The 14,919-nt window shown below is 45.3% G+C and overlaps 1 protein-coding gene across 1 annotated transcript in view; it reads right to left on the reverse strand.

Annotated features, from left to right (window-relative positions):
* LOC106744956 overlaps positions 1 to 14,919 on the reverse strand; it is a 55,567-nt gene that overhangs the window by 34,004 nt on the left and 6,644 nt on the right. Inside the window, exon 2 of the mRNA XM_014620140.1 lies at positions 5,472 to 5,498. Coding sequence (XP_014475626.1) covers positions 5,472 to 5,498 — 27 coding nt within the window. The remainder of the gene's footprint in view (positions 1 to 5,471; positions 5,499 to 14,919) is intronic.

The following is a 14,919-nucleotide window of genomic DNA, read 5'->3' on the forward strand; positions in this document are numbered from 1 at the left end:
GCAGTCGAGATAAATCGTAGTACTACGACTCCCGCCCTTAAGCAGCAGTCGAGATAAATCGTAGTACTACGACTCCCGCCCTTAATGTGTTAATTTATAATCCGGAAAAGCTAAGCGCCAGAATTTTTCGCGTGAAAGTTTTATATTTACGGGACACGAGTGGAAAGAGCGAGGGGGAGAGAGAGAGAGAGAGAGAGAGCGATCAAACAATAAATAATGAACGCGGCAAAGCGACGTCGGTCTCCGGACTAATTACGTTAATTTCGACATAATAATTCCGGAACCGTAGCGGCTCGATAATACCGCGGCTTATCAGGCGCGCGAAAATGTAATTTATACAGGAGCCTATATCATGATGAGGGGCGAGCTTATTGCTTGTACCCGATCGCCGACGACGATAGCCCGGAAATTTACTTGCGCCGAAGTTCCAGCAGTTTACACGTAACCATATCGATCGGAGATTACCTGCGTCGTCCTGGGACACCTACGTGCCTGGTTACCTAATTACATTGCACGACGTACCGAAAGTGTCCCCCCCCCCTTCGGCAATTCGACGACGACGAGATGGACGAGAATCCAGGGGTAATACGATTTCCTCGCTCGAAAAATGTGCGAAGCTCCGAAGCACCTCGAGGACCGCGCTTTCCTTCGCTTTTCCTCGCGAGAAGTCGCGCGAGCACGCGCGGAATCAAACGGGTGGGCACGAATTTTCATGTGCAGCCCGACACGCAGCGGTCTTCGAACGACTCTTTAATTAAAGAAAGCTGAAGAAAGGGAGGGAGAGAGAGAGAGAGAGAGAGAGAGAGATAGATAGAAATCGCTCGTGCAAAATTATCGTAATCCTTTCCTTTCGCGACGCGAACTCGCGTTATTACGCTTCATGGGGCTTTCTCAGTCAGATTTGATCTCGTTCCGCGACTATTACGGGACTCGCTTCTTCGCGTTTGTCTCGGCTCGTTTTCCGCTCCTCGAAAAATCAAATTTACGCTCGACTCCTCGCGAAACAGACCAGCTCTCGTTCTCTCTCTCTTTCTCTTTTTTACATACGCTACATCGGAGATTCCTCATCAGCGAGAGCAGCAGAAACGGAGAAAGCCGGGAATACCGCAGTTACTTCCGGAGTTGTTCCAGGCGATCGTGCCTGCGCGATGCCTTCGGTATTGGATTTTCCACTGTGCGCGCATTGTTCAATCCTTTCCCACGTTCTCCATAGAAGTCCGGAATGTTTACGTTGGAAAGTCACGAAACGAAGGAACGGATGGGTGGCGTAATTCGAAAATGCCCTCCCAGAATCGGAGTGCATTCCGCGACCGCGCGATTCAGCTCGCTCGTGTGTGCTTGCGCGTGTGTGCGCGCCCGTGCAACTCCAATTGACCCTTTCAGTTTTTAAATCTTTAAACGTTGATTAAGCCGGGCTATCGAGCGCGGCGGCGAAACGTTGAATCCGCGTGATTTCACAAGCGTACACCTCGGAAAAGTGAAAACACACGCCGGCCGCGCGACAATATTGAGAGCCACTGACGCGCGCGCGCGCTATTGAGTTCTCCACTACACGACACGTCTTTGCAATTGGCAGGAATCAAAGCCACGAAGCGCAGAACGCGTTCGTGATTTAGTAGCCCCCGCAAATACATTGATCTATCCCCGCAGAACGCGGCATCACTTCGAGAGTAATCCACCGGGGGATACGAGAGCGTCAAAAACAATCTATCGGCGAATGAAATTGACGTTTAAGTTTCGGGGCGGACACGCCGCGGAAATAAACCTTTCACACCGCGCTAAAATAACACGCCAAGTTGTCCGGATAAGTGGAGGCCGGGTGAAACAACGATCGTCGCGTATATTGAGTCAAAACGAGAGAGAAAGAGAGAGGGAGAGAGGAGGGGAGGGGTAGTAAATTGTATAATACTTCCCGTCGATTCGCCGTAAATACGGGCCGATTTTTCCGCGGCACGTGCGAAGGACTCGCGAGTTCGGCGGGTCGTGAGAGACGGAAGAAAAAACGGCGAGAGATAGCAGGATAAGTATTTCCTGCGGGCAATCAAGGGGAGAGACGGAGTAGAGGGAAGCCGTCGATGCGGAAAGCACGCATGAGCGATCAGGATCGTCCTTTTGATACGCTTCTCTCTCTCTCTCTCTCTCTCTATCTATCTCTCTTGCGACCCGACTGTGAAAGGACGAGAGGAATTTTGCGTTCCCTCGCGCGCGCTGCCGCATTCTCTCGCCGGGCTGATATAATTATTAGTCGAGCGACGAGAAAGGTACTCGTATCATTATTCACGGGCGGCGAAATAACGAGAGGAAAAAAGCGCGCGATTGCATTAAGTTTGGACAGAAAAGGATCGGCATTCCCTTCCCCTGTAAATTTCCCCCGACCGCTAATCGCGAAATCAATATCTGCCCTCTCACATTTGGCCTGACCTGACCTACCTCTTCTACTTTCCTACGCTCCTTTACGTTCACGTCCCCCCTCCCCCCCCGCGGTTTTCTCGTTTTCCATCTCTCTCCTCATTCCATTCGTCCGTCATCCTATAATCTTTTCTACTTTGATCCAGAAATCCCAATGTCTCGGATTCTAAACTTGTTCCAGAATTTCTAATATCGCGCGTGAGTAAGAGAGAGAGAGAGAGAGAGAGAAAGTGAGATACTCCCTCGCGAATCTCTCGGTTTAGATTTCCGATATTTTCGCTTCGCTACGTGATAGCTGCAATACCGTAATATTGTATGTATTTTAAATTTATTTTAACACCACCAAGTTGTTAAATTTGTATTCTTTTTTTTTTGCGCACGGGATATTCGGTAAAATCAACGGAGAGCTGGTTCGTGGCAGGAAATGTAACGCAATAACACACGAAATAAAAATACATTAAGACAAATATACACATGTGAAGATTCGCAGAATTGCTAGATTGAATTCAGCGAATCGGGCAAAAAATCTCGAATAAAATCGCTGCTATTTTTTATCCCCTCGCGTTCCGCCGCGGCGCCGAGAGTGTCGGTGCCTCTGCACGAACGATAGTCACTTTACTAATGGAAGTTACGCAGCGTAAACATACGAAATTTCATCGATTCGTACAAGGAGATCAGCGCGCGCCCGTTGAAATGCAAACAGCACGCGGCCACGATTCAGCCGGTGATCGACTCGAAGAGCCCCGTCTTCGAGTTCATAACTGAAAGTAAATTCTAACGATTATCTCGGTAACGGAATGAGGCGCGCAGTAAGATCACATTGTCGGAGCGGCACGCGAGTTTCTCTCACGACCACCTCTTTCTGTCGTGAAGTTCGCCAAACTTCCGCGCAGCTCCATCACGCCGATTTCGCTCGAGAACGCTTTTTCCAAGTGCACGCTTAATGACTGTTAAGCATCGGCCTGTAATTTGCGCTCCGTCGAGTTCGAAACAATAAGCGCGGCAGACCTAAGGGAGTAACGGTATTTTCGGAAGATTCCGCGCAGACGAGCGCAGAGAAGAACGCCGAGTCGGGCCGTTGCGTTAATGTATCCAACGTATTTAGCGTTTTAATCATTATTATTGCCGTCATTCTCGGCGATCCGCCTTCCGAGCGATCCTTAATCGCCGGCATTTCTGCGCTAACCCGGGGTAGGAAGCGAGAAATGTCTGATTGCGAGTCGAGGCGATGAAAAAAGCGGAGAACGCTCGCCTCGCTGCATCGTACAGTAACGTTATCGTATCCTTTCGTCATTTAAAAACAAAGAATATTACCGTGCCGTATGCAAATGCCGGCGGAAGCATTGTGTTTTTCATCCCGCCGTAATTCCGTGTAACGCGGCTAACGATGACGAATGTTGCCATCAGAGGAGAATTTCTTTCGTAAATAGCAAGAAAGTGAAGTAATATAAAAGTTCCGCGTGTCGGGGGAGGGAAATTCCGCGGTTTTAAACCGCTTCTTCTTGTTGAGAGCTCATGAAATATATAATGCCTGATATATTTATTTTATCGATTGTCGCTTTAACCACGACCTTTCGCATCGGTATTTTCATTATTGCGACCTAATATCGCGTCGATTGTATATTTATACTGCGTATATATTCGGAGAAAAAAATCTTGCTTCTCTCTCTCTCTCTCTCTTATTTTCGGACTTTGCTTCGTCAAAAAAATGCACGCTGCCCGCTGTGAAAATATTCGTCGCGTTATTTCCCATGACTGTGCGGTAATTGTTAATTTATATTAATGGGATGCAAATGAAGGTTTCAGGAAACTATTTATTAGCCTACTTTAAATATGATCCATCCTGTGTAAGGCGAATGTATATAGACACATATAGACAAACGTTATTTAGTTGATGCATCGAGGTCAAATGTCGGTAAATACATCGCAGACATATAGAGTCGTCTACGTGTCCCGCGGGCGTTCGACCAGTTCTCATGAATTTTCATTTTGTCGCAAAATCATATTTTCCGCGCTCAAAAATCATGAATATGTATTCGCTATCACGAAGATTCGCGTGCACTCATACGACACATCGAATTACTGGCACCTTTAATTACAAACACTAAAATCGATCTGTCTCGACGCGAGATCGTCATCTGTCTTTCTCTCTCTCTCTCTCTCTCTCCCTCCCTCTCTCTCTATCTCTCTTTCAATCCGGATTTCTTTCCGCGGAACTGTATATTCCTACTCTCGTGACCCCGAGCACGATTTGAAAACCTCCACAGCAATCCCTTTCTTTCATGGGTGTTCATTTTAATCCTAACAAAGCAAGAAACGCTAATATCTTGTAAACATTAATGCACGCGCATTCATAAAAGATATTAAATATGACATCACATTAAATATATCATAAGAGTTAATATTTACATAGCCGGGCGATTTTTTTTTTGTTTTTTAATTTATTTGTCGGCAACATAATGTAGTTGCGTTGCACACGCGTGTAAACAAACACGAAACCTCCGCCGACTGCTGCATAACGTAAGAGTGCAAAAACAGCAGCAGCCATATGACGTTTAATAGGAGCGCCACGCCAGTGGAACATCCCGATCAATAGTCAGACAGCGGGCTGCTCATTGGCGTTGATCGAGGGAAAGGGGGAGGATGGGTATACAGCGTGTCCCAGAGCCACCGGATGCCCTTTTTTAACCGGCGATTCTTCGGCCAATTCAGGGACGATGTTTTTTTCTTGCGTGTAAAAAAATATCGAAGGCAGCCGTCGTCTCGCTCCATTCCGAATTTTGATTCCGACGGATAACAAAAAGCCGTCCTCGAGGACGTCCCCCGGCGCGATTCGGGCAGAAATTTCGCGAACTTTCGGCGAGTTTTTCAGCTCGCTCCTCCACATTTTCAACATTTAAAATGATTTATTCAGTCGATTTTCAGCGATCCGATAAGAGGACACGATGATAGCGGATTAAAGAGGTATCATATGTGAACCGTGTATCAATGTACTATCGCGTTATTGAATCGTTCATTATTAATTCACGCGAAACGAAATACCGTGTTTCACGACCACTTACCTCGACCCTGCCTCGGGCGCTCCACTTCTGAAACAAAAAAAACGAGACACCGGTTGGTATTTTAGGAAATTCCAGCTCGTCGCGCCCAGTGGCGCATTAAAAAGCGAAATAATTTTGATACTTCCGATTTCGATGTGAATTTTAATACGGATACGCGCGCGTAATGAAACACGCGCGGGAGACGCTCTCTCTCTCTCTCTCTCTCTCGCAAGTAAAATTTACGATTCGCACACATCCCATTTCGCGGCGCATCCCGCATATGCATTAACCGCATCCTTAATAGGCGAGCCAATTAAGCGCATTACACTATCATGGCCTGAATACACAAATTTCTCGAACACATTGGGAATTCTGGGACGGGCGGTGGGAGAGGACGACGAAATCGCAGGATTTCGCGAATTATTCAGCTCCGGGCGTTTTGATCGATTCGCTATCGCGACACGCAATTGCGGATGACGCTTTGAGCTACTGCATCGCATTATACGTATGACGCGGGGCGCGCGTAGCACGTCCGAAGCGTTATCTGCCGCATTACGTGCAGACGGAAGCACGTAATGCGTCTTACGGTGCATTAATTCCGCTTTGCCTCATATAACGCGACGCGCCTGCACATCGCGAAGGAATCACTGTTAAAGCGAGCCGCAACGCAGGGAATGCGCGCGCTCTCAGCGAGATCGCGCACCAGCTCAGATCGACACGCGCGTTTCGCTCCCTGTGACATCGAGATAGACGCTTATCGCGCAGCACGCGCGTGGAAACGACCTCGCGGTCCTCGCGCGGAGAATGACCTCGAGTACCGTTTCTTCTCTCTTTTCTCCTTCTCTTTCTCGTCGTTGGATTTCCGCTCCGGTTTCCTGCTCCTCTAGCCGTAACGCAATTCCGGGCAAACTTAAGGAGGGAGAGACCTCACGATGGTGCGTAAATCGTATTAACCGATCTCGTCGTACTTGGATGCTACGTCGAATACCGCGCGGGGATCCGCGTATTTTGCTCATCTCGTGTTATCGTTAGATTAAACGTTCCTGTTGCTCGCGTTAAAGAGATGGTAAGACTTAGAGAGTCGTATCTTCAGTAGCATATCAAAGGAGCAAATTTCGTATTCGTCAAGCAATATCACGTTCTTGTACATTATTTTCACTACCTAAATAATAAATGTGCCTATTAACTAGATACTGAAATGAAAGATTTGAAAAGAAATCGAGGGTAAACATATACGCTCGATATTACAAATACGAACGTTTTACTATATTTTTATTTTTCTCGTTGCAAACGAGAACGTTGCAAACAATTTCGTATAAATCACGGTCTACTGGAATTTCTCTGTTGTTTTAACACGGGAATATATTAACAAGTATAAATACATATTAAGTGAACATATTTATTTTCCGTTAACATATTATTTTTTACTGTATTCACCTTGTTAATTAAATGTATACTGTATTCACCTTGTTAAATTAATGCAAAAATTTCACCTTGTTAAATTAATACAAAAATTTCAATAGATCTTTATTTACATAAAATGTTTTATATTTAGTATATACGTTAGTTGGTCTAATAGAAATACATAGATAATAGAAAGAATTATATAATTATATATATATATATATATATATGTATATCTTATATTAGAAATAGTTATACTATAATAGATAATTTTAATTCCAGGAAACAACATATTTAATAACGACTAAACGAAACGCGCCAAACTTTTCAGCGGAGCAAACTGATGTTGGAAGTGAATTGAAATATTTACGTTATATAGTTAGGTAATATTTTAATATACGTAGTGCAAGTTTCATCAAACTCGTTTCACCTCACAATCTCTCCTTAAACAGCCCGTAGCAAGGACCCTTGGCGAAACGCTTCTCGAATCCATTGTCTCTTCGTCTTATTCCCTTTCGAAGAAAAAGAGAGAGAGAGAGACAGAGAGAGGGAGAGTGCAGATTCTCGCGCTTTTATTATGTTCGCGGTAGAAAAAAAGATTTATCACATTTCATCGAGTCGAGTTGCTCTCTTTCTTTCTTCCTCTCTCTCTCTCTCTCTTACTTCCTCGAAATGATCTCTTTCCGCGTAACCCTCTCGATTTATCGTCGCGCGCGATCCACTTAGCGCTCGCTGGCAGTCATTAGGGTGGTGCGGTTAAGTTTCGCACTTTGTCGCGGCCAAGTTTCCTTGCCTCGGTAATTTCGCCGTCCCGTGCCGATTAAATTTCCCACCAGCCATAAGAACATCTTCTCTCTCTCCTTCCCGCGCCGTCAACCCTTCGCCTAACCGACCCTGCTCTGTGTATTTCCTCTTTCCCTCCCAGGTCGCCTCTCTCTCTCTCTCTCTCTCGCGTCACGAGAGAGCGAACTTCCCTAGTTTACCGCGTTTCCTCACGCCACCCTCCTCGAGCTTCTTCGGTCATTCGAGCGCCTGCGGCTGAGATGTTGCGGCTCATCATGTCATCCTCACGGATGATGCACGGTGCGAAATTTGCCACGGTGTGGGAAGCCGGGGATATTTTATTCGGGTATGGGAGAGATACTTCATCGAATCTCCTTCCCTCTTTCTCTCTTTCTCCGGCTTCCCTCTCGACTCACTCTTGCTGTCACGAACTAATCTGACACTCGGACGAGTTTGACAGGTGCGAGAGCTCTCGATGCGATATTTTGTGTTTGTGCGTGCTGCGCGTGCGCTCTCCTTAATTTAATCCTGATTTATCGCGACAGCTCGCGCGGAACCCGTTTCATTTATTTATATTTGCAATTATATCGAGGAAATACCTTTTATACAAAACTGTATTTCGGAGGTATCCTCCATTCAGAACTCCATTTCGGGGATATCCCCAATTCAGAACATTTCGGAGGTATCTTTTATTCAAAATCGCATCCCCGACGAAATACTACCGATATTTTGCGCCGAAAAATATGGTTGTTACATTTGCCCACGCGCACAAGTGCGCGTGTATGTTACCGTCGTTCCACGACGGGGAAACATATCGACTTGTAAATAATTTGTAAACTTAGCTAAGGATGGAGCGCTTTGTTCGTTCGTCCGCACGTTTGTTCGATTTATATCAATGTTACGTCGCAATAAAATGCCCCCCCCCCTCCCCTCCCTCCCCCCGATGCTTTTCAACCGTCCTTCGTTTTGTCCCCGCAGAATGATTGACGGGAAAAATTTGTTAAGCAAAAAAGAGAAAGCTCTTAACGGCGTTCGATGTATCGGCGATTCACAGCAGCTGTTGACTGCGGATAAAATCAACGAATTCAATGGAACGAGAAATTCAACCGGTAACGCGAAACCGAACGTTTAATTACTTCGAAACACCGGCCTCGATTTCAGTTGTCAAAAGCAAGGATTCAAAGTAAAAGCGCTCGAAATTCGAATGTAACAATTTATACATTTGTTTGAAATAATTAAACTCATCCGGTTGTAGAACAATCGGCCCGGAGGGTGTAATAAAGTAATTAGAATTCAAATGGAGACGCCAGGACGAGGTGGAGCCTTAAAATTAATCGGACTACGAATTTGATGAAAAATTCGCCCGTCAGAGGATTTCGAAGCGAACATCCAATCGGCTGAAACTTCTTGCCGCGTTAATTTATCGCGCGCCGTAATTATTCGCACGCACCGCCCGTGTGTGAGAATGCCGCGGTAACTCCAGATACCGAGTTTGCGATGTATTTTTGTCCCGTTCATCACGATTTATCCCGAAGGAACGTCCCCGGGCGCGCGGGGGTTAAAGAGATTAGAGCCGAAATTGTATCATACGTTGTACAACTTGTATAAACCAGTAAAGTCGTTAAGCAGACAAACCTCGTTTGCATACTACGCTTTTATACCGGCGTTTCAAAGATGAAAATGAAAGACGCTAATCCCCGCGATTAGTTTACAGCGAAATAGTGAGGAGCGTAAACATGACCGGCGCAACAATGCGCGGCCTAAGCGAGCTTTCATGCACAGGTTGGCTTCGCGAGAGCCGGTGTCGATTCCAAATAACACGATAATGTCATAATCCTCGCATAGGAAAAGATGTTATGACACACGTCGTATTTTCGCTCATCACGATGTCATTACGTCGCTATTATCGCGTTACATGTTGCAACACGATTGTAACGATAATGAAAATACGTTCGTACACGGTAATTAAAAGGGACAAATAAGCAAACAATATCGCGTAATGAATACGAACGCAATATCTGATAAATCCGTTAGCCGGATTCCGCGAGCGAGCGCTTTCGGAAACAGACGAAACATTTAACGATCGTTAAATTAGATAAATGAGCGAAGAGTAATCGAAGTAGATGAACGAGCGAGCGAGCGCCCGCCGGTAAAGTAAACGAAAATCGAACAGTAGTTAAAACGCATAAAAGGTCAACCGGTATTTAAAGTAGACAAAAGAGATGAGACAGCCATAAAATGGACGGAAACACATGCGGTATAACGGGCATGCGAAACAAAACGGGCTAAAATACTGCCGGTGTAGTATCCGAGTGAAAAATCAAACTGCAGCCGGGCATATAAGCGCCGAATCGGACAGCAGTAATAATAATTTAACGCGATCGGACAGCGCTCTCTGCGGCGTCGGATGAAATATTAGATAGTAATGAGAGCGGACGAAAGATTAAGCGGCTAATTTAATTAAACGATATCGAACGTTAATTGAGACGGACGCGCGGCCCGGGCTTGAAAATATACGAAGGGACTCACGGGTAGCGAGGGTACGAGGACAAAAAAATGCGAATAACAGCGAACGAGGCGACGGAAGCGACGAAGCAGCCCTAGTAGGAGGTGAAATAAAATCTCGGTCAATGGTGTGAAACGTAGAGGGGGTAGCGCAAGGGGGAGGGGAGGGGACGCGTAAAGAATCGCAGCGAATGACAGACGAAACAATAAAGGGAGAACATCCTTCGCGCGAGATCTCGGGGCAGGTAATAAAAGTATATCGCGCGATACCGGCCGGTACGAGCGGCGATAGTTGAAGCGGATAAAATATCGAACGCAGGGGAGAAACGGCTTTTAACTCGAGGAGCATTAAATTAGCTAAAAGCTTAAAGCTCAGCGAGCGGAGGACTGGCTCTGTTATCGAAGATTGAAGGGCCGACTGCAACGGTATTTGTCAAAGACCAAACAACGCGCGCACGCGGGGCTAACTTACGACCCCATTATCTCCGGTGAAAGAGTGAATCATCCTGCAGACACGGTGGATCAAAAACTGCCCTCCTCTCCGCGCAACCCTTCGCTCGACATCCTCCTCCTCCTCCTCCACCATCGTCAGCGCCCCGTGGGTCTTTTCTATTTTCAAGCGTCCGCGTCGCGCCGTGTCGTGTCCCAGTTATTTTGTGTCCCGGGGTTTATTCATCCTGATATGTAGGAAAGGTCAGAGGTCGCGTCCAGAGTTTATTAGCTGCTGGCGTGTATCGCGATTTCCGTCAGGACTCCATTCGCCTTCGAGCGACCTTACTCTTTTATTCCGCACGACGCCGGGGCTTTTATCGCGCGATCGAAAGGCGGGACGAGCAGATTTAAGCGGATTCCGCGGACGAATAAGAAGTAACTCGCGAGAAGAACACTACCGACGCTGTTTGCTCCCGGTATATACGTATATAAAGGACGCGCTTTGCATCAATCGCAGGGAATCGGGGTGGTTCCGCGCAAATGCGCGTCCCGAAAAATCGATGCGCACCGATTGATATTGATTATCATATCGATTGATTTCAACATGTAATGTGTATAACAAGTATGGAGAATATTAATATTATATTATATAATCCGATACAACATAGGGCACGATAACTATTATTGCTTTTGAGATTTTCGGAAAATAGAAATATTTTACTCACGCGACTGGATGAAAGAAATGATAGAAGTTTACATTTCAAGTAAAAGTCTACATATTGAAGTATATATATTGAATATATACATATAGTTTTTGTTGAAAGTTTAAATATTCACACTTAAAGATCGAAACAATATGAATGTCCACAGTTAGGTATGTGATCAGGTATTCATATTTTTATCTTACAGAAGATATTCGAAGTGATGACGACATTGAAAGAAACAAATGCTACGTTCAGGTAATATTTACTTGATTCAAATAAAATGTTTACTCCAACACTTCTTAGCAAATATATTTGCTAGAAGTAGAAATATAATTTACTATATATATATATATATATATATGTTCTTTGTATATAATTAAACATTTATATTTATATGAGAAACTAATCCCGGCAAGTATTATTTCATTCATAATATTGAGGATATCAAAATTTTAATGTTAGAAAATATTTACTGGGCGGAAAGATCGAAATTTAAAGCACGAAATTTCTTCAATGGAAAATAAATGTTATATAATCCTAGTAAATATAATCCTTTTAAATTCAGAACAATTTACTTACATTCAGTAATTCATTTACAAATTTTAAAATATTATTGCGTTAAAATAAGTTTTATTACCGTCAAAATATATTTAAATTGATAGAAATATCATTTGATTTAAGAGACTGAAGAAACAGATATTTACTTGATTTTACCACTTTCTTCGCTGCACATTATTTGCATTATGTTTTATCGATGTAATTCTGTTGAATAAAATTTTCTCCCACTAATTAGCCTCCTGTTATTCGTATTACGAAAATACTCGGTGTGATAATAATTATTGCCGCACTCTGCATAATAGAATATTAATGATTCCTCCAGCGGCGCGAATATCGTATTTTAACCGTGGTCTGAGAGAACGCCGAGGAACCGCGCCAAATATCGAGCCAGAAAACGCGACGTTGCATCATATGCGGCAACGTAAGATTTATCGGTGATAGGCACCGCGCATATATAGTCTCATGACAGCGTATAAATTCTCATATCGATTTTTAAATGCGAATTCGGTGGCCGCCATTAGCCGGCCTGCCACTATCGGCCGCTGACGGCGCCCGTTTTACGTATTTACCCGCATTCGATATCGGATACTACATGGGAAAAGTACGAGCAAAAAAAAAGGGAGGGAAAAAAGCGTCTATTTAGTCGCCTTTAATCAGTGTCGGCGTCGAGCACTATCATTAAATGCGAGCGTGCGCTGCTGTAAGCGCGCATCGTGTGCTGTGCGCGCGCGCGAATCGGAAAAATATGGTCTTTACGTGATTTTAGTGCGAAACGCGAGAACGCGTCCCACTTTTATGGATACCATTCTCCGATTCTGTAAATTATTTTCTATATTACTTAAAAGCTTTTCAAGTACATTATGGCATAATGCAACGTAATGTGATATACCGAATATAATATATCGCATTAATTAAAAGCGATGAATTAATATTCAAGTTCCATTGGTTGCATTAAAAGCGCGGCCGGCCTCCCGGCGCACTGCGAGCTGTTTCTTTTGGTAACTGCGAGTTCCCGTCGAGAATGTTATCTTAAATTAACGATGAGAACAGTTGTGCAATTTATGTAAATAATAACACGTGCGTTCCCGCGAAAGCGGAAATACTGCTTAACGTTCGTGTCAAAATAATCGGTGGGACGCGGAACGTTATGAATTCTTGAGAGAACGTTACTAATTTAAGTATTATTTCGGTCTTGGTATTCCGGCATGGTTGAAATTCCTATTTCCGTTCCGCCGCAGTTCTATTTTCTGTCATTTTCCGTCAGGCCACGGCTGTTTTCCGGCGGAAAAAGCGGAAATAAATGAAATCTTCCGCTACGGCAACGTGCTCTTCGCGCGGCAATCAATAATGCCGGTTGGAAAAATGTGACTGGGAAATTCCGATTTTTCGACTCGTTAATCATCAAATTGCGGCATAATTTCTTCCGGGCGTAAGGCGCGCCTGGAAATCAATTACACGGCCATCCTGTCGAATCTGCTTTATCGAGGGCGTGGGAATTAAGTGTCCGATAGGAGTTATTATACGCGGTGTTCCCGGGGACTCTCAACGACGTTGCCTCTCGGGTATTGCGGGGCCGATTGGCACTACAATTTTTCCGCGGGCAAGTCGAGCGAAAAAGGTTCATTTGCCGTATCCACCCTTTCCATTCATTTGGGATGTGAAAAGCTCGCGTAAAAGAGGTTACGGGGTTACTCGACAAAACAGAGTGGATGGAAAGAAAGGCCGCTCTCGCGAACGCGTCCATCCCTTTTTCTCCCTTTTCGACGCTTTTCACGTTTCGTTGCACGTCCATTGCCGCTAATTGCCCTTTATCGCGAATGACAGATCTGTACAAGGGGCTAATGATATCGCAACGATAATTCGCGGGCAGTGTGGCTGTTCGTTAAATCGTTACTGTTGCAAAATGAAATACCCTGTTCCATTTGATAGCAAAAACAGAGAGAGAGAGAGAGAGAGAGATACCGACGGTTAAATCGAACGATTCTGAAACGATCCGTGCATTCGTGTTCTCTTTTGCTTCATTTTTCTTCCGATCAACTTCAATTTTCACTGCAAAATATCGGGGTACGAGCGACGGTCGTTCCGTTAACGGAATTACAGTCGAGGACACAATGCGCGGCGCCACGTGGTGAAACCCGAAGAGATCCGGAGAGATTTGCAAGCCGAGGGGGAAAGCAAGCTGAAAATATAGCGTGATATACATATACAGAGCGTGGGGGATTCCGTTGATTCTCTTATTTATTCATGCGCGGCGCTGTGTCGACAATCATGAATATTCTCGAGTGCGTCCGCGCCGTGGCTCTTCACCGGCGCGCTCTCGGCGAGGAAATCATTTTCTCGCACCGACGTGCCCTCGACGGTCAAGACTTTATGCAAAAATCGCGCGAGGCAAGAGCTCGACTCAAATTATGTCTGGCGGCGGAGGTATATAATTAAGCGTGCGAAACGCGCGCCTCAACGGCGGAAACGTTATTATGCGAGTAAATATATATACAGAAATATGTACGATAAATAAAAATAACGGCTTGATATTAAAATACCTAGAAACGGGGGAGGTGCTCGAGAGATGGAGAAAGCGAGGAATATAACGTCAGATGTAAAATATTAAGGACGGAAATCGTCCGATTTTCTCGCGAATTCCTTCCCGGTCTCGATCTTCTCACGGTTTCTCTCGCGTTTTTCGCCGCTCCCGCGTATCGCCCGTAATTCCCGGCCTTAATTAAAACTTCATTTAAGGCGCGGCCTTCGCGACGGCCGAAAAGAATCAAAGCGAGCGAAGTTCGGGCGTCGGTTGCGCGCGAACCGGCTTACCATCGATATTACAATCCCTCTTCAACCGCGCGGAAAATCGCCGATCCCTCCCCTCCCCCCGGCCCCGCGCAAAAACGCGGGGCCGTCGGATAATTCGAGAGCGCGCGCGGTCAACGATAGGAAGCTCGATACAGCTCGAGCTTTTCTTATTCCCGGACGGGATGTACCAGTTGCTCGGCTGGAAGCCGAGGGGTAGGGATGAGGCGGTAAAAAAGGAAAAGGGAGGGAGTTTCCGTGGGGAAACTTTATCTCTCGGAACTTTCGGGCCGCTG

Source organism: Dinoponera quadriceps, unplaced genomic scaffold (assembly GCF_001313825.1).
Source record: "Dinoponera quadriceps isolate SergipeBrazil2010 unplaced genomic scaffold, ASM131382v1 scaffold717, whole genome shotgun sequence".
NCBI lineage: Eukaryota > Metazoa > Arthropoda > Insecta > Hymenoptera > Formicidae > Dinoponera > Dinoponera quadriceps.